Genomic DNA, 25,745 nt, shown 5'->3' on the forward strand with positions numbered 1-25,745 from the left:
GATAAAAAAAAATACGTGTCTCTTATTTTTCGATGTACTACAACATATTGCAGTTTCATCAAAATCGGTGAGGGACACCTGGGATAGTTTCCTTGTTAGTGCAAAAATATTACTGTCATCGGTGTTAAACGTCGCAAAACCACGCTTGCAGGGAGCGGATCTACATACTATAGGGTTCAATCTGGCGGACCAAGGTCTCCGTGAAGGCATATCCCTTGTCAAGGACTTGTTAACCCTGGTTCCAATTATCCCTTAAAACGGCGATCACATCATTGTTGGGGAGCATGAGAAAAACTCGTGCCCTAGATATTCTAGGAGACTTTTCTATTACCCCCTAGATGGATTGCTCCTTCGTTTACGTACCGCAGACTAGAGTTCACTGGTTCCCCAGAGAAGCTACATATTGCGGTGTAGGTACTTCGTTTTTAAACAAAAGTGTGTATGTAGTTAAGGTTACAATTTGAAAATTTCATTTAATTAAGCAATTTTGCCCTCTGCATATACACTTCTATTTAAAAAAGGAGTAACAGCTTGGCATTTAAAAATTATTTCATTCTAGTATTTATTTAGTAAAATGAGGTGATTGAATTTTGTGGACAGAGTCTGAGTCCAACACCCTTAAGTGACTGTGTGTCAGTCCTGATATGTCTTGTAATTCGAAAACATTATTTAAGAATAGGTACTGACAATAGAAAAAAAGATAAAACTGGATTTAAACAATATTTTGATCTATTTTAGAAATAACCCAGGCTGGCCGCTTGAACATCAAAAGTGTTACGATCATTTCAAATGACAACAATTAACCGTAGAAAACTTTAGAAATGAACATCATTCTAAATCTGTTCAAAATTAAACGATTTTATGACTGTTAAATCATAGATTCTTCCTTGTGTCTCACGGTCCACATAAATTTAAATAAAATTAGCCAAAACCATTGTTTTCGAACTCAAAATTTATTTTATTAAAAACTCCTTTCCCAATCCTTTAAGCGCGTACCTTTTTCAAAAGGTTTTAACCTGAATTATCGAAGTTCGAGTTATTCAAAACATAAGATTAATGACGTAGAGTAAACAACAAAAATTAAAAACCATGTCATTGGAAATTTTTCTAGTCAAAACATTTTTTTTATGAGCCAAAGGAGCAGGGTCTCTAAGAACGGGTTTTGGCGCAAAAAATTCGAAAAAATTCCTACAGTATCTACTAACAATAAGAAGTCCATTCCACATTAAACGGGCCACACTCATTCCCCCTATTCACCCCAAACACCCTTTTCGAAAATGAAAACTTCACCGCTTCTATACAGTGTTTTTGGGGGGAAAACCCCAATAACAAAAATTAAGAGAAATACATATATAGGTTTTTGGGGTCACTGATTTCGAATCCAAGGTCCGCTGATCTCCATCACATCAGATTCAAAGTCACTATAAGGTCAAACTGCAAAAAAACCTGATATAACCTGGGAACGCTCCATCTGAAGGGGTTTATTTAACAACTCTATGTCAAGTTAAGGTCAACTTAAAGCCAATTTAAAAGAATTTCTATCACGGTAGAGCTGAAAAAAAATATTTTTCTGGATTTTCTGCAATTTGACCTTCAAGTGACCTTGGGGTGAATAGGGGGGATGAGGGTGGTCCGTTTAATGCGGAATTGACTTCTTATTGTTAGTAGATACTGTAGGAATTTTTTGGGCCAAATCTAAATTGGGCCAAAAACCGTCCTTAGAGACCCTCCTCCTTTTAAAAATAATAAATATGGTTTAATTAAATGTTCAATTTCTGGTCTTCCTTCCAACACCTAAATTTTAAACGGTTTTATTTCTGCAAATTATTCAGTTTTTAAACCTTCACTACTTCAATTTGCTATTTACATTATATTACTTTAAATAAAAACAATCAGGTTTACAGACTGAAATTATTTCATGTTATTAACCGAATGAAATTTCTAATACTCGGAAAATGGCCGGAAATATTTTTTGTTGCATTTTAGTGACCAGTCTGTGCACCTATTTTCAAAATAATTTAAAAAATTTAATTCTGATCAGGTGCAATACTTTTCTTTCGATTTGCAAGTATGCTTATTTTTCCAAATACGAGAAAAAATATGCACTAATTTCGAGGCAAAAAACCGCAGGTAATTTAAAACAAGAATAAAATAAAATCAGAACTCCATCTTACCTAAAAGTTTCATTATCTTCAGATCTCCTTTCATTTATATTCACTGCGCCCTCGCAAATTATCTCCTCCAAGTCAGTTTCCACAGATTTTTCCGATTGAATAGTATTTTGTCTGTCAATATGCTTCACTCCTTTTCCTGATTTGTCATCACTTATTTGACTACAACTTTTCGATCTTTCCTTACCCTTTAACAACTTTTTCTCGTTTACTGCTTGAGTACGAGCAAACCAAGAATGACTCCTTTGATGAGCCGCAAAAACCTCTAACGGCATAGTCTGGTCGCAAATTTTGCACATCATAATGTGATTCTTATAAGCATTCTTGTGTTTTTCAAAAGCTTCCCTTGACGAGAAGTTTTGCTCGCAGTGAAAACATTTATAAAGTCTCATATAATGCCCTGTCAAATGCTCTAAGTAGGCATTGGGATCAGAATCAGGGACTAGGAAATAGCAAAGCATACACACAATCTGTTTCCGGGAATTATATGCTTTCGAATTCTTTATCCTCTTTACCATATATCGTGCTTTATAAGTCAACGCTCCTCGTGCGTGCTCTTTATAAATATGTTCGAGAGTTTTCTCCCTATTCCAGAAAAGCTGGTTGCATTCCAAGCATGTAAATACATCAATCTCTTTGTCATCTGATGGTTTCGTGTAAACTGGAGGAAGAGAACTTGTTGTCGTAGATGGATGGACTTTTTTTCCCTTTTTCAAACGCACTTTATCCAACGTCAGTACCCTGTAACAATATAACGTCAGGTAACAATACAGTAGACTCTACGACACTTCTCGTTTCCCGATTTCTCCTTCGTTCGCTTGCCCTCACTCCTTGTCTCATCTCACGCAAACGCATACGTGGTTGGCTACGCCTACTGCGCAGTGATCCCAACTTTGGCATTTTGAGCTACTGCGCTTGCCCGGCGCAGCAACTCTCATTGGTCGCTGTTGGCGCGTGATTCAAACCGGCATAATTAACCATTATTGAAATTAAAATAGATTATGATTGTAAATTAACCATTAATATCAAAAATAATGTAATATGTGATGTAAGGTTAGAAAAAAATATCAATGCGTATATAAAATTGTTTATTTAACGAGCCATGTGTAGCCAAATATTGGTACAAATAGCCGCATTTTATAGTACCAATAGACACTAGCTGGATTTTTATTATTAGCAATGATGATTTTTGTTCTTTTTTTCTCATTATGAGCCTCATTATTTGGCTTCTCTGAATTAAAAATAACTGTTCTGAGCTGAACACCTTATTTTCAGGTATTTAACTAGTATTATTGTCTTTTGCACTGGCAATTTTTACATGAAATTATGTGAATATTTATACATATTATATTATATGTTAGAAGTATATTTATTTAAAAATTATTTGGTGAAATAAAAGTTAGTCTTTGGAACTAAAAAAAAAAACTATTAATTATAAAAAATGTACGATTTATTATCTTGCTCTCACCTCACATCACAATTTGCGTAATTTCTTATATTAATGTGCAATGTATGATTAGTATATATTTTTACCTTCATAACTGTTAATTCTCTTTGGTTTGAATTACACGCCAAAAGCGACCAATGAGGGTCGCTGCACCTGGTGAGCGCAGTAGCTAAATATGCCAAAGTTACGATCACTGCTACTGCATCGAACGCGACTTGACGCAGGAGAGACGGTTACCTGACACTTCCTGTTTGCTTCCCCGACAGCCCAGAAAACGAGAAGTGTCGTAGAGTCTACTTGCATTTCACTGGGGACCGTTTAATTATTTAAGAATTAACAAGTCTTTATTGTTCAATATAATTTTCAAAATTCAAACGTTTCAATTAGTTATAAAAGGGAAAAATTGAAAATTTAGCGTTCAACATTTTGGCATCACATTTTTTTTAAATGTCAATATTTCTGAAACCATTTCCTTGTTCAAATAATTCAATTCCTTATAATTTCACCTTTGATTTTAGAAAAATTGATGGTGACTCTTCTAGATCACGAGATGTCTTTTTAGTGGGACCGTGCATTGCCACCGCGCTACTCTCCCAGTGTCGCACAGTGGAGGAAGAGCCCATTTTTGGACAAAACCGCCCGACACGTACCATTTAATTGAAGAATTTCAAATTCTTTAAAACCTAACATAAATCGATGTAATAACTAACTAAAAATTATTCTCAGTTCGTTAGATTAACAAACAAAATTTTAATAATGCTATAAAGGAACTAATGAAAACGAAACTAATTTTTTCGTTATTTGCCATGATTAGCTACTTAAAATCCATAGTTTTTGTATGAAATACGACACATACTAATGTGCGATTACAATTAGTCAAAATAGCCTACTTTTAACAATTATTTAAACCATTTTTGTAAACAAATACAGATTTCGTTGATTCTATTATGACAAAATAATGTCAAAATGTGCAATTTTTCTATACAAAATATTTACATTAAAATAGACCATTTTTTCACAAAATCTTATAATGAAGAGCTTTTGACGCTATGAAAACATGACAGCCAGGGTTTTTGGCAAAACAGTACTAGTCCATTTCACACAAAAAAAATTAGCCAATTAACGAAAAAAAATGATCGCAATGTGTATTTAACAAAAATTGTTTATAAACATAATTGTTCATAATTATTATGAACATTTCGAGAAAAACTCGTCTTGAAACAAAGTATCATCCTCTTGCCTGTTTTGTTTTCAACCACGTAAATATCTTTGTTGACCAAACAGAATTATTTGGCTACAAGATTAAGTGAAGCATAATGATAATTTTTGCTGCAAAACAATTGCTTTTGAGACAAATGAAAATCCTCTCAACTGCAACTCCACGTTTCTTCACTTTTAGTCTGAAATCTCGTTAAGGGTAAGGCTAATTTATGTAATTATTGAAGAAAAGATGCCGTGAATAAAATTTTTTAATCCCTTTGCAAAGTGGAAACAAAGTAGAGTCGATATAAAAAACTTCGGCAAGTTTCACAATTCATTCGTGAAACGTTTTCCGTTGGCTTAGACAAATATACTTGTACCACATGTCGATTAGAAATAAAAAATCAGAGAGGTTCTTATTCAATTTAGGATAAAGTAGAGCATTCACCTCAAACTGTTAAACGATTAGTTAGAGGTGACGAGAACTCGCTCAAAAAGCACTTTTTTATTGTTAATCTAACCGACTGAGAATAATATTTAGTTATTACAACGATTTATGTCAGGCTTTAAAGAATTTGAAATTCTTTAATTAGATGGTATGTGTCAGGCGGTTTTGTCCAAAAATGAGTTCTTTCTCCACTGTGCGACAATGGGAGAGCAGCGCGGTGGCAACGAACGGTCCCACTAAAATGACATTATTTCGTGATCTAAAAGAGTCACCATCAGTTTTTTAAATTAAATGTGAAATTAGAAGAAACTGAAATGTCTAAAAAAAAGAGCCATTTTTTCCCTTCTTGACGAAAAACTGAATTCAAAATTTGTTTGTACATATTTTTGGGCAAAATTAAAATATATTTTTTTAATTTTTAATTTAAAGCATATATTTTTATCTATAACACCTACACATTTTATTAAAATTCGCTCAATTGTTTTAGGAATATAGATATTTCAAAAAAATGTGATGCCGAAATTCAACATGGCATAACTCCCGTAATTTTGAAAATGTTCCAAAATCCTTTGGACCACATTTGTCTCTTATATTACACTATTATTTCACAAAATGTACCTAAAATCGAACAACAATTTTAAACCTTTCAATCAAAAATTGTTTCTATTGTACGTTCAAAATTGTAACCAACAAATTTCAACACGGAATTTCGTCACTGTTCTTTTCACCGATCAAAATTGAAGATTTTTAAATGCTGTAAGCCTTTAAATTTTACGTACTCTATACATAACAGACAAAAAATTAAGCGCAAACACCAGCGCTTCAATGTCGACAAAGTAAATAAATGAATTCGAATATTTTTATTCATAATTTAATTAATAATATTTGATATTTTTCTACATATTTGAAAAAAAAGAAAAAATTCTCCTTCGTTTTAAATATTTGATGGCTCTAAAAAGGGCCGACTCTAGCCCTAAAAAGAGCCAATTAAAATCCTGGGTAAAAACACTAATTAAATCGATTTATTGCTCTAAGATTGTTTCATTTCTAAAAATAGAAACATTTCTAACTACTTCAGTTGTATTTTAGATTTTCGCCGAAAAACCTAGGTTTCGAATACAATATTTCTAAATTACTAATTGCAAAATAAAAAAATTTTATTTTTCGTATTTTATTCCTCGCTAGTAAAAAGGAACAGCCTCGGCAACAGTGTCTGGTGATCTCTGAGCTACCTTAATAAATAGAAATACACTTACTTGATATGTTTGGGAGAATTTTTTTTTATTTGTGTTTCAGAGTCATTTTCCTGTGAAATATCTATTTCAGCTTTATTATATGAATCCTCTTTTGCATCTGTTTTATAAGTCGAATTTAAGTCCATACTGTAATCATGATCGTGTTTGCCAATAACATTTACAAATTCAAAATCTGAAACATTATTTACACACTTGTTTGTTTCCATATTTTGTTTTTTTTCTTGTTTCTGTATTATTTCTAATTCGGAATTAGACTTATTTTCTTTTGGTTCATTGTCATGGGTCAAATCGTTTTTCAAATTTACTACTTGTTCACTTTTGTCCTCTGTTTCTTTTCCACCCATATTTTTAGAATTATTTACCATGGGAGTTTGCACTTTTCTTAAAAGGTTGAGATGATCCCTTTTTTTGGTCTTTTTGCTTTCGAAATATTTAATATCTTCTCCGGACTTTCTTTTTGATCTTTTCGTTTGCTGATTATCTTTGCTTTCTATTGATGTTTTTGTACCAAAAATATGGTTTTCATTTATCTAGAAAAAAAATGTATGTAACATAAATTGTGATTATTTATTACACTTTTGCAATTGATAAAAAAATATTCTTACAGGCAGTTTACTAGTTTCCAGTATTTTTTTTAGTTTTTTGTCAGCCTCCAAGAAAAGTTCCATAGTTTCGATGAATGTTGTCAATATTCCGGTGCAACCATGACAAATACATTCCGGTAAACCATCGTCTTTCTTGATACGCAGCTAAAACATAAATGGCATTTATTTTTTACATTCTCATCATAATAAGAAGGTATTGGTTTTATGTAAAATTGCACTTGGTCGGTTTTCATCAAATCTCCACGTTTTGAGACCCACTGAGTCAGAAAAAACGATTTTTACGAAGGTGTTTGTCTGCATTGGCACACTTTTTTAAGGCATAAAAAGAAAGAACAAGTTCGTAAACTAGCTATTTTGGAACAAAATTGAAAAACTGAGAGCGTTTTCAAAATTTTTGAAACATTTTTTCAAGATTTCAAAATTCTATGAACGGTTATTCATAGTACTCAGAAACTCAAAAAATTTATCCCCATGACTTTTTTCTATAAAAAGAAAATTATCAGAGTTAGAGCATTTTCAAAATCCAAAAAAACAAACTAAAATGAATACTTTAAGCCATAAAACGTATGATATGAAAAAACGTCGAGAGAAGAAAAAACTTGCTTTTTGAAAGTCCTACAAGACTATAATAACAGCCTTTTTAATTTGGTCGAAAAGTTGAAAATTCAAAATTTGATCGTACCAAAAATAATGAAAAATCCAAAAATTTCATTTTTTGGTCAAACTAGACAAGATACGAAAAAAATGAAAAAGCTAAAATTGCGCGCCCTGGAAAGAACTACAAATTTATAATGAATCACTTTTCGATAGGACGCGTAATTTTTGTTTTTAGTCGTAAAAAACAACATTAAAAATTAAAATTTTTGGACTAACGACACACGCTACGAAAAAAATGAGACAAAACTTGTTCGTTCAAAAAAGAGCTATACTTTTTGATAGAACACGTAGTTTTTTCTTTGGTCGTAAAAAATAACATTCAAAATAAAAATATTGAATTTTTTGAAAAAACGACACAAGGTATGAACTAAAATTAACAGAGAAAAATTGTTCGCATAAAAAGATCTATAAATTTATTATGAATCATTTTTCGATAGAACGAGTAGACTTTCTTTCAATCGTGAAAAATAAGATTAAAAATTAAAAAATTAAATTTTTTAAAAAAGGAGAGAAAAGACGAAAGGACACATAGGGTCCTATATAGGTTCCTGTATTAGACGCTATGCAGATGCGCAGTAGTTTTTATTTAATCGTAAAAAACAAGATTAAAAATATAAAAATGATAAAAACAAGGAAATAAGAGTTAGTATGATTCAATTTTTATGCATATTATAAATTGTAATGATATAAATTTATTGAAATGATACATATTTCAGCGCAGCTTAGAATATAATTTATAGAAAAATAAGAAACAAATGTAAAAATAATTATGATAAACACAATTTGCGCTTTATTTTGCAATTTTTTAATAAGCAATTCCAGGCAGTGTTACATAAAAAATGTATTATATTTGAAATAAAAGCGTTGTGTATAATGTAGAAAAGTTGACATGTTGGACAAAATAGAGTGCGAAGCACGAGATACGTGATGCGAATGTGTTCGTTAAAGCCGAAAGAGCTTTAACAAAAGAGATTTGGAAATCACAAAATACAGTTGCCGTAGGTGCGCTCAAACTCTCGAGCTAAGGTCTTTTAACGAAAGAGAATTCACAATCACAAAATTACAGTGGTGGATGTTTTGAGTCTTAATTTTAAAAGGTTTGCGCAAGAATGTGCGAAAATATAGAGACCATTTTATTAAATTGTATTACACTGTTAAAAATAATATTAAATTTAAAATACCCATGTGTACTAAAATTAATATATCAAGTATTTGAAATCGCCATTAAGAACCACTATATTAAATTTCATATACATTCATGTTAATCACTTGCAAGAAAAATCAGATAATTTCATTTTTCACAAATTCTAAATAAGTTTAGCAGTAATTTTCGATTGCAAATAATAAAACACGATACTTTCTTCCTGTTAATCAGAAAAAATTGTATTTCAAGTTGAAAAATTGAATTGAGCAAATAAATAACAGACCTAACCTACAATTAACTGTCTTCGCCTTATATTTTGACCATTTCGAGCGAAATTAGGAAAAAGTTTTACCCGCACATTGCACTTTCATAATAAATAACAATTTAGTCAACGAATTCTAGATTATTAATTTAATTGAGAATATTTGACAAGATTTAAAAAAATTAAGGGCATGTGATACTTAGAAAATTGTCGATTTTACCAGTTTTAGGTTCCCCCGGATTTTTTTCTAGAATAATAAATATTTTGTCTTAAAAATTTGGGAAATGATAGCGAACATGCTAACGGACGTCCCCACACACTTTTTTTGTGGGTTAATTCAAAAAGGTTTAATTTAGCAAAATGTGATTAATTTGCATAGCGCTTAGGAAATAGTATTGGTTTTTTTTCAGTGTTAGATTCCCCCGGCTTTTTTCGTAGGATAAGAAATATTTTGCCTTCAAAATCTGGGAAATGATAGCGAATATGCACAATAATTTTTTTTGTTAATATTGCTCAAAAAAGAGTCCGGGGACGTCCGTTATGATATTTTATAGCATCTCCGAATTCAGTTTTTAAAAATTTTCATTTTTATGGGAAAAAAACGGGGAAACTTTAAGTATCACATGCCCTTAAAGCACGTTGAGTTTTCACGCACATTGCTATGCTGACCTGTAAACTAAATTTAATACAGATGTATATTAAATTCACTACACCAATGTATGTTACATTTCAGTAGCAGCAGTGTATATTTGCTTCTCACGCATGTACATTAAACCTCGTACAGATTTTTCTAACAGTTTATATTATATTGGAGGCAAAATATGTTATTTTTCACACGAAATTAGGCGACATATATTTTTATAATTAGCGGGAAAAAACAACCTTTTCTACGAAGTTATGCGTATTTGAATTATGTGCTTTTAAAACAAAAAACACACATTTTGTCTTTGAACACCCATAATTTTGACCTGATTGAGATATTTATCGTTTTCTTTTTCGTTCAAAAACCGTTTAGCCCATATAAAACTGATAGGACGCATTTCTTCTATTAGCAGAAACTCAGGCCTCACAGTTCCTATGGGATGTAATATAGGGAGCAAAGGGTACTTTTGGTCAAGTTCATAGGGTACTTTTTTCGCACTCAAAGGGTAAAAAATTTAGGATAATTTCAGAAGATTTTAGAGCAGTTCAAGTTACATTCAAATAAATTCAAATGAATTGGAAAAATGTTAAAAAATAAAAAAAATCCATTGATTTCCGTAAAACTAGAATGAATTTAGAAAAATTTAAGATAAAAGAGTAGAATTCGATGAAATTCATAAAAATTCAAGGTGAAATAAAAAAAAATGAAATGAACTTTAAAAAATCAATGAAATAAAAACTTAAATTTTTTTTTAAATTCACGTAATTAAGAAGAATTGAGTGAATTTATAAGGACGTAAGTAAGTTTAAAAATTGAAGATAATTCCAAAGAATTAAAAAGAATTCAGGGAAAGTTGAAAAAAATGCAAATATCTTCAAATCTTTGAAACCCTACTAATTTCTAACACAAGAAGTGACTAATGACTACAAAACAATTAAAATTAAATTTGAAAAGAATTGAAATGAATTGGAAAAACTGTTAAAAATACTGAAAAATCCATTGAGTACAATCAAATTTGAGTAAACTCAGAGAAATTCGAGGGAAATATGAAGAATGGGATAAAATTCATTGAAAAAGCAAGCTGAATTAAAAAAGTAATCAAGTAAATTAAAAACCATTGAAAAATATGGAAAAATTAATTGAATTGTGTAAAATTAAGTTAATGTGGAAGAATTCAAAACAATTTAAAAGGATTTAGAATAAATTAATAAGAACTCAGGGCGAATTCCGAATGAATTGAAAACAATATTTTAAAATCTCTTCAAATCTTCGAAACCCTACGAAATCTAGAGCCTTGTGAAACATTCTTTGATTATTATTAAATTATTTTTTAATTATTGATTAAATTATTAAAACCCTTGGAAATCTCTTGAAATTGTTAAAAAAAATTATATTCCCTAAAATATTTCGAATCCATTGATATTTTTTGAAATCTCTTCAAACTTTTTAAAGAACTTCAAAACTGCTGAGAATCTTTTAAAATAACATCAAGTATTTCAAATCCTTTTAAATTCCACTAAATTGCTGAAACGAATAAAAAATTTCTTTGTAATCTTTTGAAATAAAATAAATTATTTAAAATCCTTCGAATTCCTTTGAATTTTTTTAAAGCTCTTGAAAATGCCAAGAAATAACAAAAAATACGTTAAAATATTTCAAATCCGTTTATTATTTTATATATTGATCCTCAGGATCAATTCAGGATGAATTCTAAATCTTTTTAAATCATTAAGATTCGACCAAACACCTCACTTCTCATAAATAAATTCTTTATAATCTACTCTAAAATATTATGAAATCTCATGAAATTCTATGATAATATTTTATAAAATCAAGGAAAATGTAATAAAATACTTTGAGAGTTTTAAGATCCTTTAAAATCATTCAAATTCTCGGAAGTCTTATAAAATAACGTGAAATATTTAAAAATCTCATACGTCCTGTAAAATCGTTCCATATCTTTAGAAACTCTAGAAAATGCTATATCCTAAAATATTTCAAAAGCTTCCAAATCACTTCAAATTAATGAAATTAATAAAAAAATTCTTCGAATGATTCTAAATTCATTTAAATTATTAAAATCTATACAAAATTTCTGGGAATCTTTGTAAATGCCCTGAAATTCTTCAAAGAATTCAAGATAATTCAAAAAATGTATAGAACTGAAATGAATAGTGATTAACCTATGAATTAATTTATTAAATGAAAAGTAGCTACTATAATCTTTTTATTTGGAAAAGTGAGTAATAGTGAATATGTGGCAGCTCTTATTATTTTTTACATTTACTTCTTACAGAAATTCTCTGATTTTTGCTTTTTTTTCAAAGTGCGTGACTCAAATAGGGTACATTTGGGGACCAAATCTTGAAAATAGGGCACTTTAGGGACCTTAACTGAATATAGGGTACAATAAGGATATAGGGACCGGCCTTTGAGGCCTGAAAACTGTACAAAAATATTGGGGAAAAAATGCCTGCCGCGCGGGAAAATTCTCATTGTGCACTGCGTGCCAAGTTTGAGCACGCCTGGGGCGCGAGAGTACGCACTCGCGCTCGTTTTCATACGTTTAATTCGTATACTTTAACTACATTTTCTCAAATATCATAAATATTATAACTTAAATCGAAAACTATGATTTAAACTTCTGGGGAATTACAGCCATAAATTTTAACTGCAATTTTTTCGACTTGTTTTTTAAGCTTTCAGCGGGCGCGCCCTGTAATTTCCCATGAGCGAACGCTTGTCGAAAATTTTACGACTTTCGGTTTTATCCAAGTTAACGAAAGAATTCCATAGTCTTTCTATGTGAAACAGCCACAAAATTTAAAAACTGAAAACAGAAGCCCCGGGTCACCTTCCTAAAGCCTCAAGTTATGTTCTAAACATATCAATAATATTGAACAACCCCTCAAATTCAACCCTATAAATTTTAACGAAACAATTCCAAAGTGTGGCCATGTAAAACAGACATAAAATTTTGTTATGTCTGTTTTTTATTTTCTCAATGTTTTACTCCAAAAACAACAATAATATTCGATTACCCTTTGAAATTCACCCCTATCACTTTTAACGAAATAATTCCAAAATGTCATGTAAAACAGCCGTAAAATTTTCAAATAAAACATAGTCACAAGAGCCAGCCAGAGATGGATTGTGACATGTCACTCGAGGTTTTCTACGTATAATACATAAACGACGTACTTTACGTAGAAAATTGTAGAAAACTATGTATAATACATATCAAAGATGGCGAGCGTTATTTACTTGGGCGGGACTGCATTTGACAGCTTTGAATAATTGACATAAACTCTCATAAAGCTGTTCAATCGATTTTACTTTAATTTTAAGAGTAAAAATGTTAAAAACAAGTGTAAAAAACATTTCATGGGGGGAAACCGTGGGAAAAAATTAATTTCGAGCGCGAACGATTACTTATGAAGGACAATAAACACCTACATTATTATTTTTTAAATAATTTGTTTAAGAATGTGATAAATAATGACGAATACTGAATTAATTGCTCAATATTAGTTATTTCTCTAAGGCAATTGGGTATTTTTAGAGTAAAGAATTAAAAAATCCCGCCCATATAGTCAGGTGATCAAATGTAAAATACATTTTTAGAAAACTAAGGACGTAATATACGTAGTAATATACATGTCGAAAACCATGTAATATACGTGAAGTATTATATGTACTCATCCCTGGCGCCACCTCTACAAAAACCCATATTGTTTCCAACCTCACAATAATATTCAACACCCTACCAAAAAGAATCTTTGAGTATGTACTAAAAATTCTTTAGGTCAAAGAAGCTCAGAGAAATTCTCCGCAGGCACTCAGATAGATATTTTTAAAGGTCCAGGAAGCTCGTTTAAATGGTCTGAAGGCTTTAAAATATCCTTTCCGAAATTGAAATAAGAATACGATCATAAATAACAAGCAGAGAGGCTATCTCAATAGAGTAGCCGACACTCAAGGGTCCTTTGTTAAGCTTTCGGATTAAAATTTAGAAGTGGATTTTTTTAATTTCATAGTTAACAGTCTAAAACATAATAATTCGGAATCTACGGGTTTCGATGACTTCAGATATCTAACTTTTTTTTAATCCTTAAAATTGGAATTAATAGAACATTTTTGAATTCAACTAGAAAATTGTATATCAGTATATAAGTTATAATTATAAATAAGTATAATGAAAAAATTCATCAATTAAAAAAAAGTGTTAATAATTTGAAGAACATTATATTACCGTCGCACCACTCTTAAAAGGACCACTAAAAGGATCTTGAAAAGGACCCAAATCGCTCAAACTATCTCCGAGACTATTTTGTGTCAAGTCGACTTTGTTTATAGACTCAAATGGGCCAGGCTATTTCGCTAAAGAAAACTCAGAGATTTCTTTCGGTAGGGAACCCCTAATTTATTTAGCATACTCGTCCGCCATATTGGATCCGCCATTTTGTTTTCTAAATTTTTTATATCGGATTCGTAATCAGCGATCCCAAAAACACCCGAGTACCATAATTTGGCCCATGTTATACTTTTGGCCAGCTTTTCGAAAATTCGGTCCCACTATGGAACAAAATAAATGTGGAAAAATTCAGAGAAAATAGTACAGGATACGTAATATACTTACACGTAAATACGCGTATAACAATTATTTGCAAAATCGTCTGCCTAGAGTTCAGAAAGAGACTGATATTGAAAAAGGTACGTGGAAGCTCAGCGCACAGCGAAAGGTGGTACGTATAGGAGAGGTTTATTTACGCAGTTGTAAATTTTACGGCAGCGCGCCCGCTGAAAGCTTGAGAAGGTTCTCAGAGCATCTACGGCTTTGACGATTACATTCTCATTACAACACTATCGCTTTGCACTCGATAATTTGTGTCCAATTGAAAAACTTCAGCAAGATAATTTGCAAATCCTTTTCAAATCTACTAAAAACAAGACTTCAAACTTACGGATCTCTTAAAAACAAATATTGCTTCTCGAAATACATATGTTTTATATTTAGTAGAAATTGGATTGATATTTCTTAATCCATTAAAAATGGTTTGTTTCCTTTTTTAAAACATTTCCAAAAGTATGTAATTTCTCTAATTTTCATCGAAATGTAATTTTTTTGATGATTTGCAAGTCTTCTATCCTTACATAAGAAACTTTGACAACAAATTTCAAATTGGAAAAAAATTTCAAATTTTGAAAATGCTCTAAATTTTTTTATTTTGTTTGGAAATATCTGCTTAACGAACTTAACCTTCATTTCGGGACCTTAAGAAGTGTGCTAAAGGCTGACTCGATTGGGGAAATCCTTCAAAATTTAGCGTGGTTACAACATGCAGGTAACCATACAGACAGGCAGACGCACATACAGACACCGATAAAATGTTATGATTTTCGGATTTTGTGCGTGCCGAAACGTAAAAATCCGTTAAAAACTAGAAATGGAAAATTTGGAGAATTACATTACACTCTTATGAATGAGAATATAAATATACAAATGTGAGGATTTCCAGAAAATATTTTCTTCGTGTTTTCTGTTTGAGAAAAAATTATTTTATTTTAAAAAATTCTTCTGGCCACAACAATTATTTAGTCCGCATAGAACTCACGAGACGCATAAGTTTGTAAAATATAAGTGTGGAATTTTCGAGAAAATCAAATTTTAATACTTTCAGAAGAACCACCGCCATTTTGTTAATTCGAAACTTTTTCCAATTTTTCCATCGGATTTCATAAAAAGACGATATACCATATCAAAATAAAAAATAAAACGATAACTATCTGAATCAGCTAAAAATTTCAGATTTAAAGAAAAAAAAATCATCATTTTCATTAAATTACTTTAAATTTTGATGCCCCCACCCCCCTTGTGGAGCCCCAAAAATGCCCCAAAAAACTGAAATTGACATTTTGGCCCAAAATTATTGACACGTAAAATCTCTGTTTTTACCTTTTTTGCCATAAATTATTTTTTTTGTCAAGTACAATGGTTTGAAGTATTTTTCAACTAATTAACAATTGTTTAAACAATTTTTTTTGCTCTCACTCATTGAAAGGTAGATTTTTAATGTTTGATTTGACAATTGGCCATTTTAAGAAATAATGATCTTTGTTTCAAGCATTTATTATTTGTTTTAATAATTTATTATTATTTAATTGTAACTTTTTCTAAAAGAGGAATAAAACTCTAGTTTTTAAAAATTTAGTTAGCTTTGCTGCTTATTATTAAATATCTACGTCATTTAGATACTGGTACCTTATTTTGTGATAAATTATAATTTATTTAAATAAATTTGGTTTGTTTAAACAATTTTTTCGAAAATAAATGTTTGAAATTTCTGTTTTTCTCCCATTATTGTGGTAATTTATCATTGTAAAGAGCCAAATTTTTAGCCTAAAAAATTATTATCGTATTGTTTAATAAATTTATTAAATATTAATGTAAAATTTTATTGGAGATTATGATTCAAAAATCTGATTTTTTTTCTCAATTCAATCAAGTATATCGCTTATTGTTAAATATTTAAATGTCAAACAAATGCTTTAAATAACTAACATTTGTTCATAAAATGTTTTACATTGGTCAGGAAAAATTTATTTTTTTAGTAAGACTTCATTCTACAAAAATTACCTTCTATTTTGTCGTTCTGAAATTATTTTTATAATTTGTTTCTTTACATCACGCTCGTACATACACTCGTTTGTCGTTTGCTGTTAGTATTCTTAAAGGAATTAAAAATCTTTGTATTTTTTTAACGTCACTGGAAATCAAAACCAAAAATTTTGCTCTCAACAATGAAAGAGTACCACAACAACAAAATTACCGCAAAAAAACAGAAATTTTCAAAAATTTATTTTCGAAAAAATTGTTTAAAGAAACAAAATTTATTTAAACAAATAAGAATTTATTACAAAATAAGGTACTAGTATCTAAATGACGTAGATATTTAATAATAAGCACAAAAGCTAACTAATTTTATTTGAATTAGAGTTTATAACTCTTTTTAAGAAAAAGTTACAATTAAATAATAATTAAATGTCTAAACAAATACTAAATGCTTGAAACAAAGATAATTATTCCTAAAAATGTTCAATTGTCAAATCAATCATAAAAAATCTGCCCTTCAATGAGAGTGCAAAAAAAAATTATTTAAACAAAAATCAAATTGTTTAAACAAGTGTTAATTAATTGACAAATACTTTAAAACAATCCATTTGACAAAAAAAATAGTTTATGGCAAAAAAGGGAAAAACAGAGAACTTATGTGTCAATTTTGGATAAAAACGTCAATTTTAGTATTTTGGTGCTCCACAAGGAGGGGGGGGGCATACACATTTTAAGTAATTTAATGGGAATGATTAATTAGAGACTTCCCAACAAATTCCTAATATCTCCCAAAAGTTAAGTTTAAATCCAGAAACCTGAATCCCAATTTTCCGAAAATCAAAATTTCTCCATGTTTATCTTATGGGATTTGTAGGGCCTTTGCTGCACGTCTTAATATTAAACAATTTAGCTCATACTTGGAGGGATTTTTTTCCGGCAACCTCACAAAATCAGGCGGTGGCATGCCTTCTAATAAAAAAAAATTTTAACAGGTATGATTTTGGACCACCCTAATGAATATATATATATATAGATAAAAATAAATATTATTTGTAACATATCACCGCGTTTAAATATTATATTTACAAAAAAGCTCAATTTTCCTCATAATGGAAATTTTCATGGTCTTTGGACCCTTAAATATTAATAGATTTTTCTCCAATTTGGAAATTTTTTGGGCATTCGAACAAAACTAGGAGTAAAGAAATTCAAAAACTGAAAAATCAGGGCCACACCCTAAGGATTTTACGTCATAAATACTAAAGAATTACATGTTTTCTAGGTAATTTCGGCCTATTTCTGCTTGAATAAAATCTGTATTTGGAGTAAACAATGGCCCAATTTCAATAGTTTGTGGGTGAAATTTATTTTTTTTTTATGCTCAGGTTACAATCCAAAAAAGAATTTTATACAAAAACTATTGAAATTAGCCTATTTTTCACCCCGAATACAGATTTGATTAAAACCAGGAACAGGCCCTAATTATCTAAAAAAATAGTCAGAGTTGGATAACGAGATCTGACAACTCCGTTAAAAATAGGCTGTGTCTAGTCGTTCCGAAAAATTAGCCTTTTACTGCTCTTTCTTTGGACAAGATCATAGTTTAAATAAGTATAATTTTATGAACTCACTCCAAATGATTTTAGTTTGACGATCATGGGCTCGTAGATAGTATTGACGAAAGAAATGAGTGAATTAGAAGAAATTGGAAGGGCACAAAGACGGCATCTCTGAAAATCCGGTGGGTTCGAGCCACTCATTTTCATCTTCAGAAATTTCTTTTTACCTTTGAAAAGTATCTGGAATGTATTAAATTAAAAAATTCCACAGCCATAAATTATTTATATGTCTTGCAAGTATAGAAAATGTTTACAAAATTATCATGCATTGGTCTAATTTCGATAACCTATCTTCTATCTAACCTGATTTATTGTATCCGTGAATATTCTTCATGTAGAATATGCTTTGACGTTAACAATTGCATCATTTTGCAATACTGGGTTTAACGATTGCTTGTTTTTTTTTTACAAGGAATAATTTAAAGACGAGAGAGAACTTTGTTAACCCAGTGTTTACTACGGAAAACGAAAAAAAATAAACATAACCAAGATAATACGACCTATAGTTGTGCCATGGTCCTATGAATTAGAAGGAAGGACCTGACATGGCGACATGCGTGCTAAGCAAAATCGGGAAGGGGGAAATATACAATTCCAGTCGTAAGATGGTAGCCATGCATTAGTCAGAGCCGCATTCATAGTAGCCATCTTGCGGCTGCAAGTAGAACGCTAGTCACGCTAGAGATGCAGAGTAACCGTCAGATGACCGATTTCCGGTAATCTGACTGTCACCTGACCGGACAAGAGGAAAAAATGGAAATCTTCTTATTACACGAAAAATTGAAGTGATATCACAATTATGAACTACCGAAACCTTATTATTAGTGAAACGAAATTCGTTTTTGAACAAAAAAGTCAAGGAAAAGTAATAAATATGTAAAAAGTGTAAAAAGTGATCGTATCTCATTGCTTTCAACATACATAACCTATTAAGCATGGATAATTTTCGAATCTAGAAAACTAAGAAATACATTTTTTTAATAAGAAGCAAAGACAATGATTTTCTGTGAATTTTGTGATCCAGTAAATAGAATAAAATTCAGTTTGTAGTATTTGCTTGTGTTAGGAGAGCCTAACGTGTATACATAAGTGCCTATGTATATTTAAACGTTCAAAATTTTTTCATCCCAAATTTAAATTGTTCAAAAATTGGATTATTTAAAATTAAAATGGATTGTACCCAAGCAATTGTAAAATATAAAGGGTAAAAATAGTAAGTTATGCCATGTTAACAAACTACAAGAGCATTTGGTTTTTATTTATATAATTCCGAATATTTTTTATAATTTAAACGCTTAACATTTTTTCGTTTCAAATCTAAGTTTTTTTAAATTATACAATTCAAAATATAAACCCTTTATTTCTGAATAATTGTATAATATGAAAGGTTAACGTTAGAATAATGTCATGCTATCCGATAATAAGCGTTGAATAGAGCAAAATTAAAATTATCAGTTTTCAGCGTATAAGTAAAGATTATTCTATTATTTTGAATGCGCGATTTTTCCATGTGTCTAAAATGTCATTATAAGAATCGGATATCTCAGAAGCTAATTTATTTCTATTTCCATAGCGGCCGCCACATAGGTTCCTATTCATCAAAAGAGGACGTGTTTTCAATATATTTAATTCCTTGTAATTGTATGAACAGATAATCTCACAGACATGTCTTCTATTTTTCCCAAGTTTTCATATTTTGAGATTATTTAATTCCTTCTAATAAGTTAACAAAATATGTGTGATAAATTGTTTTAATTCCTTCATGTGGAATATACTTTCTTTGATATCTTTTTAAAGACGATTAAATAAATTATTTAAATATAAATAAATATAAATTTGAATAATTTTCGAATATATAAGTTATAAAAAGATTTAATAATAAAAGATAAGTTAACTAAATGCTTTCGTTAATTTTTACTAAATCGATTGAGAGGAATAGGATTTGCACTTTTTCTGTTCCCGTTGGGGGATTTTTAGACGGAGGAAAAATCGTGTATTCGTAGGAATACAAATTCTTAATTTTCTGAATTCAGCTCTTATTACCGGGTAACAAAATGCAAAATTATATATCTTATTTACAATTTAGGAAAGTTCTTCAAAATTAAACAATTTCCAAATGAAACAAACACCATGCGACCACTCCCATGCGACCTTTGGAAAAATGAACGCATAGATTCGGATTTAGTTAGTTTGCATCGTTTGTAGCGCTTCTTGCGGAAAACGTTGGAATACAAGTTTTGCAGATGGTGACGCCCGTAGTAAGCCAAGTGTAAACAAACAACGTAGATGCTTGTTTCGGGCGTTTTCGTACGATTGCAGTTCAGCAGATTGCATGCAGAAAGTTCGCAGGAGTGACAGAGATAGATAACAGAATATGCAGTTCCCACCTCTTTAACTCTTGGGGTCCGAAACCCTGTAGTATGAAAAAGCATTTTATACATTGCGTCGCGTGTATTATCTAAGTTAAAGAAGTGTGTTTTTTGGCAAATTAAAAATGTTTAGTGAATACTTTTTGAGTCTATCTAGTAAAGTTAAGGTCCGGTATTGTGATAAACTAAGTGCAATTGACAATTTAAATATCTACGCTTTAAAAAGTGAGGATTTTTCCTTGACAACTTTCTAGTGTATGGAGAGGTTACCATTGGCACGTTCATTTTTCATTACCTGCATGGAATTATTTATATCAAAGTATATTTTATTTTGTAATGTGATACCTCTGATATTTATTTAATAATAACGCTTACTTTAACAGTAGCATACAATTTTGAATATATTGCCAGATACTTTAACCCTCCGTTTACAGACTTATTTTTTTCACCTTCCGTTTACATACAGGATCCTTTAAGTCCTATTTATTTTTTGAATTGGTGCTGGCTTTCAAAACATTTATTAAAATTTAGAGTTATTATTTAAGTGGCTATTACACGCTCCAATTATTGTTGGTGTCAAACGTTAAAAACGTTTTAAAATAAAAATTGAAATTTGGGAAAAAATAGAAAAAAATCGATGCTTTTTTATTGTACAAAAATAGACCACAATTACATGAAACCTTGATGTTGCTCATATAAATACCCGAAAATACCGTATAAAGCAAAACAATTAATGTTCACTAAATGGTGAAAACACTAACGCTGTTTACAGACAGGGTCTTTTACGTTATTGTACGCACTTTCACCCCGCACCGCTCAAAGGTTAACTGACAAACAACCGCGTCACTCACAAGACTTGACCCTATTACAACCTAGATTTTTAAAGGGGGGAACCGAACTTCTATATTTTCCCAAAGGCGAGACATTCCAGTTTTAAGAATCGTTTGTGCCTTAAAATCTCCTGTTTGTAAACGGAGGATTAAATGTGAGGTTAGAAAAAATTCATTATAGTAGGTAAATCTCCTTGATTGTTTCTAATAAATATAGATGTTGTTTGGAAAATTAAAAATATATAAACTGTTACAGGTTACACATGCCTAAAGAATTATTGAAAAAATTTGAAAGCGTGGATTGTGTTAGATCCAAATGGATCTATTTTAAGTGCTCATTGCACTTGTGTAGCTGGTCTTGGGGCAGTTTGTAGTCATGCAGCAGCTAACGCTTTTTATCTGTATGAAAGGCCATAACCTCGTCGAACTAGAGAAAATCTTGTCCTAATAAATGATCAAGAAAAAAAACTTGTCAGAAAATATTGATTAATCGTAACCCACTGATAACCCACTGGTAGTGTCAGAACGCGGATATCTCTGGCATGCGCAGTAGTAATTCTGTGTATTTTTAAATTGACAGATGACCTTACATAACCTAAAAATACACAGGAATAACTACTGTGCATGCCAGGGATATCCGCGTTCAGACAATATTGGTTCGGAGAGTATTTGGTAAAAGGGCCTTAGTGCGCTGGAGTTTTAGTTCATAAAACGGCGCATGTCTAGAGTTCTAAGTTTCTCGGACATTTAAAATCCGGTCACATTCTCGTGACTATGACCGTTATTTTAAGCCAACTTAAGAATTTACAGAGAATTTAACCTTTAGCAATATTTTATTTATCTTTAAACCGTATAATATTGTAAACACGAAGTACCACAAGGAGACCGCACGCCTATTGCGGGAATGGTGGGAAAAGGCCCACAACCGCGATCAACTGTCCTCAAATTTTCATGTCTTCTCCGATGATCGCTAGGTGCGGAAACTCTAGGAACTACGAGAACATGTGGTCACCAAGTAGTAAAAGGAAACCCACTCACATGCGGTCTTTGGAAAATTTGGACGCGTAGATTCGGTTTTAGTTAGTTTGCATCATTCGTAGCGCTTCTTGCGGAAAAGCGTTGAAATACAAGTTTTGCAAATGGCGGCGTCCTCATAGTAAGCCGGTTGTAACCAAACAACGTACATGCTTGTCATCCTTTTGTCGGTTTATACGCTCTTAAAAATAATATTAAGTTTAATATAGCCATCTGTATGAAAATTAATACAGCAAGCATATGAAATCGCCATTAAGAGCGCTTATATTAATTTTCATAAACATTCATGTTAATCACTTACAAAAAAATAATATAATTTCATTTTTCACAAATTTAAAATAAGTTTAGCTGTAATTTTCGATTCTAAATAACAAAACATGATGCCCTCTTTCTGTGAATCAAAAATTAAATTGGATTTCAAGTCGAAAAGTTCAATGAAGCAAATAAATAAGAGACTTAACCTACAATTAACTGTATTCGACTTAAATTTTGACCATTTAGAACGAAATTAGGAAAAAAAATTTACCCGTACATTGCACTATCATTATAAATAACAACTTAGTCGACTAATTCTGGATTATTAATTTAATTGAGAATATTTGACAAGGTTTAAAGAAGTGAAAACAGGTTGAGTTTTCACGCACATTGCTATACTGACCTGTATATTAAATTTAATACACATGCATATTAAATATCACTATACCAATGAATGTTACATTTCAGTAGCGGTAGTGCATATTTGCTTCATACACATGTATATTAAACCTCATACATATTTTTCTAACAGTGTATATAAAGTTAAGTCTTATCGAAATTCAATATCAAAATTTCTTTATAGCTGACATATTAAAATGAAAAATTTAAATTAATTAATGTAAAAATGTTAGATAAGTATTATTAGGCCCTTAAATATATGTATATGTGAATTATTTAATTATATTTGTATTTTACTTATACAGAATATTAAGTACTGGTATAAAGTACAAAATCTCTTTTTAAGATAGAAACAATATAGTCTTAATACGTAGAACAGCTTTTTTATGATGAAATTTCTAATACTGTAACTATTTTCAAACTCAGTATCAAATATTCAAGAATATTTTTGCGTTTTAAATACCACTTCTAAATACTAATATAGGCCTAACACGTAGCACTTCCTTATGTTTATAATAACCATTTTTAAACCATAACATTTCTAAAACTCAGCATCAAATGTTCAAGAATATTTTTGCACTCCAAATTCTATAACACAGTCGCATAGAATAACTAAAAATGATTGTACAAACTACAAGATTCGTTTTTCAAAAGTTAGGAACAAATATTTTTAAATTCTTATGAATTCCCGAAGGGCACATTCATCAAAAAATTCTCGTTCATATTCCCGTGCTCTCATACATATTCTCGCTCACATAAACTCTTTAGACCTCTACGAATGCCGTTAAAAATCCGAATACTACTTCGTGGTGAGAAGTGTTGTTTCTATTCTATACACTGAGTAATAATAAGGAGATCGATCTCCGTACATACGTTCTGATTGCGGTAACTGTACATTTACTGCCAGACTTAGGCGTTTAAAGCCATTGCTCACAAAAAAGGTGACATGCCTGCTGTGATTTCCTATCTCCTTTTCTCCTGTGAGAAGTGTTCGAGTGAGTTTCAGTGCTTGATAACCACAACGGCAGAAATTTTGGTTATATCAATTTTTTGCAGTCTAGTAACCTTAAAAGTTGGAAATAAAAAAAAAATTAGCTGAAAAAAATGGAGTTCCATGTTCCAAAATGACAAACATCCTATTGGAACAAAATTACATCAGCAATAACTATGTTTTCCCCTAGCACGATACGTGAATATATATTGGTTTCTGAAAAGGTAACTTTTTTATTTTTGGTTTCAAATTTATCTTCTTTAGTTGAAAATTTCTCTATTGGTTGAAAATTAATTAATTCAACATGGCACTCCCTCGCACACTTATTGTGGGAGAAAACGAGACAGAAAATCACAGTGCGCATGTACCCTTCGTTGTGAGTATTGGCTTCAAACGTCTAAGTCTGGCAGTAAATGTGCACTCACCGCAGTAAAAACTCGAAACGCTTTGTACAGCATGATCGATCTCCTTATTATTATTTCGTGATTCTGTATTAAATCATCTGGAAAATAAACTTGTGATTTGAAAATGGCGCCAACTCATTTTTATTTTCATCTTAAATTATTCAGTAAAAAACACTCCAATAACTACTTATAAGATGATTTCCACTTTTTCCAAAATGTCCGGTCAGACAGTCAGATGACAGAAGCGGTCGACGTCATTTAATCTCACTCCCCATCTCTAGTCACGCTGCGCAAAGATCTTTGCGCTGGGTCTTTCCAATCAGGGCGCTCTTACAAGATTGCAGATTAGAACTGATCAGAATATTGCATGCAAAAGATTCCTAAGAGTGAAAGAGATGCGAACTGTCTGTCCCCTTTTCTATCTCTTTCATTCTTGCGATCTTTCTGGATGCAATCTGCAATAGTATGAAAGCGTCCTCAAAGGTCCATCAATGGTGTCTCTCCAATGGGTATGTTGCATGAAATGGCATACAAAGATATTTTGATTCTTTAGTAGCTGATTTATATATTTCAAGAAGAAATAATTTTTTATTAAATAAGAAATAGGGTTTTTTCTCTTAATAAAGTTTGAATCACATTCAGCCACAAAACACTTCTTAGCTAGTACTCTACCTTCTTTAGGGAATTTCCAAATATATTCTTTGTATATATCTTTGACCCCGTTTGATTCGCATTTTATTTTCGATTTCTTGTTTTAAGGCATTGAAAGTTTAGCTAAGATAATGACCTGATTCAGCTATCATGTAAAAAGCCACAACGGCCACAAAACCTTATTGGTCCAATTTTTGAAAAGTAACATTGTGGCTAAAATGGTCTCATTGGTGCTCAGTTATATAACTTAGTAACATTACATGTGACTAAATGTGACGAAATAGGTGTAAACTAGAAATTATGTAGTGTACAGTGAAGCCTGCCCTATTTCAAGTTCCCCGTACACATAAGAGATGAGGACTGATCGCCATCTAATCGACTTCCGGAAAATTCGGAATGAAAAAAAAAACAGTTTCCTCATAACATAAACTATAAACTCCTGAATTTATAATTGAATTTAGTTTTGACGAATGTTAAATATATGAATTTAAGGATAACAATACCACATCGATATAAAGTATTGGACCGCTGGCTATGGCTGTCAGAAGTGGACCAGGAAATAGAAATCGAGAAAAAATTGAGAAAGTAGATCTGTCTTTTTCTAAGGATGGTGATTGGTATTACTCATCTTCCATCTGCTTTCATCAGAAAAAGATCAACTGAACAATCACCAATCACCATCCTTAGATAAGAACATATTTACTTTCTCGTTTTGTCATCTCTTTCTATTCCCTGGACAACTGAAA

General features: G+C 31.0%; 1 protein-coding gene across 3 annotated transcripts in view; it reads right to left on the bottom strand.

The window, feature by feature from the left end:
• Positions 1-18,610, bottom strand: part of LOC117172767 (zinc finger protein 84-like) — a 24,453-nt gene extending 5,843 nt beyond the window's left edge. Inside the window, exons 1-5 of one of the 3 annotated variants that reach the window (XM_033360972.1) lie at positions 18,369-18,610; positions 18,078-18,232; positions 7,128-7,271; positions 6,523-7,052; positions 2,175-2,912 (exon numbers count right to left, since the gene is read on the bottom strand). In XM_033360972.1, the coding sequence (XP_033216863.1) occupies positions 2,175-2,912; positions 6,523-7,052; positions 7,128-7,271; positions 18,078-18,232; positions 18,369-18,399 (1,598 nt within the window). In that variant the 5' untranslated portion in view covers positions 18,400-18,610. Of the gene's footprint in view, positions 1-2,174; positions 2,913-6,522; positions 7,053-7,127; positions 7,272-18,077; positions 18,246-18,368 lie in introns of all 3 variants that reach the window. The other 2 variants (XM_033360973.1, XM_033360974.1) reach the window with 2 other exon arrangements.
• Between the last annotated feature and the right edge of the window lie 7,135 nt (positions 18,611-25,745).

Source organism: Belonocnema kinseyi, chromosome 5 (genome assembly GCF_010883055.1).
Source record: "Belonocnema kinseyi isolate 2016_QV_RU_SX_M_011 chromosome 5, B_treatae_v1, whole genome shotgun sequence".
Classification (NCBI taxonomy): domain Eukaryota; kingdom Metazoa; phylum Arthropoda; class Insecta; order Hymenoptera; family Cynipidae; genus Belonocnema; species Belonocnema kinseyi.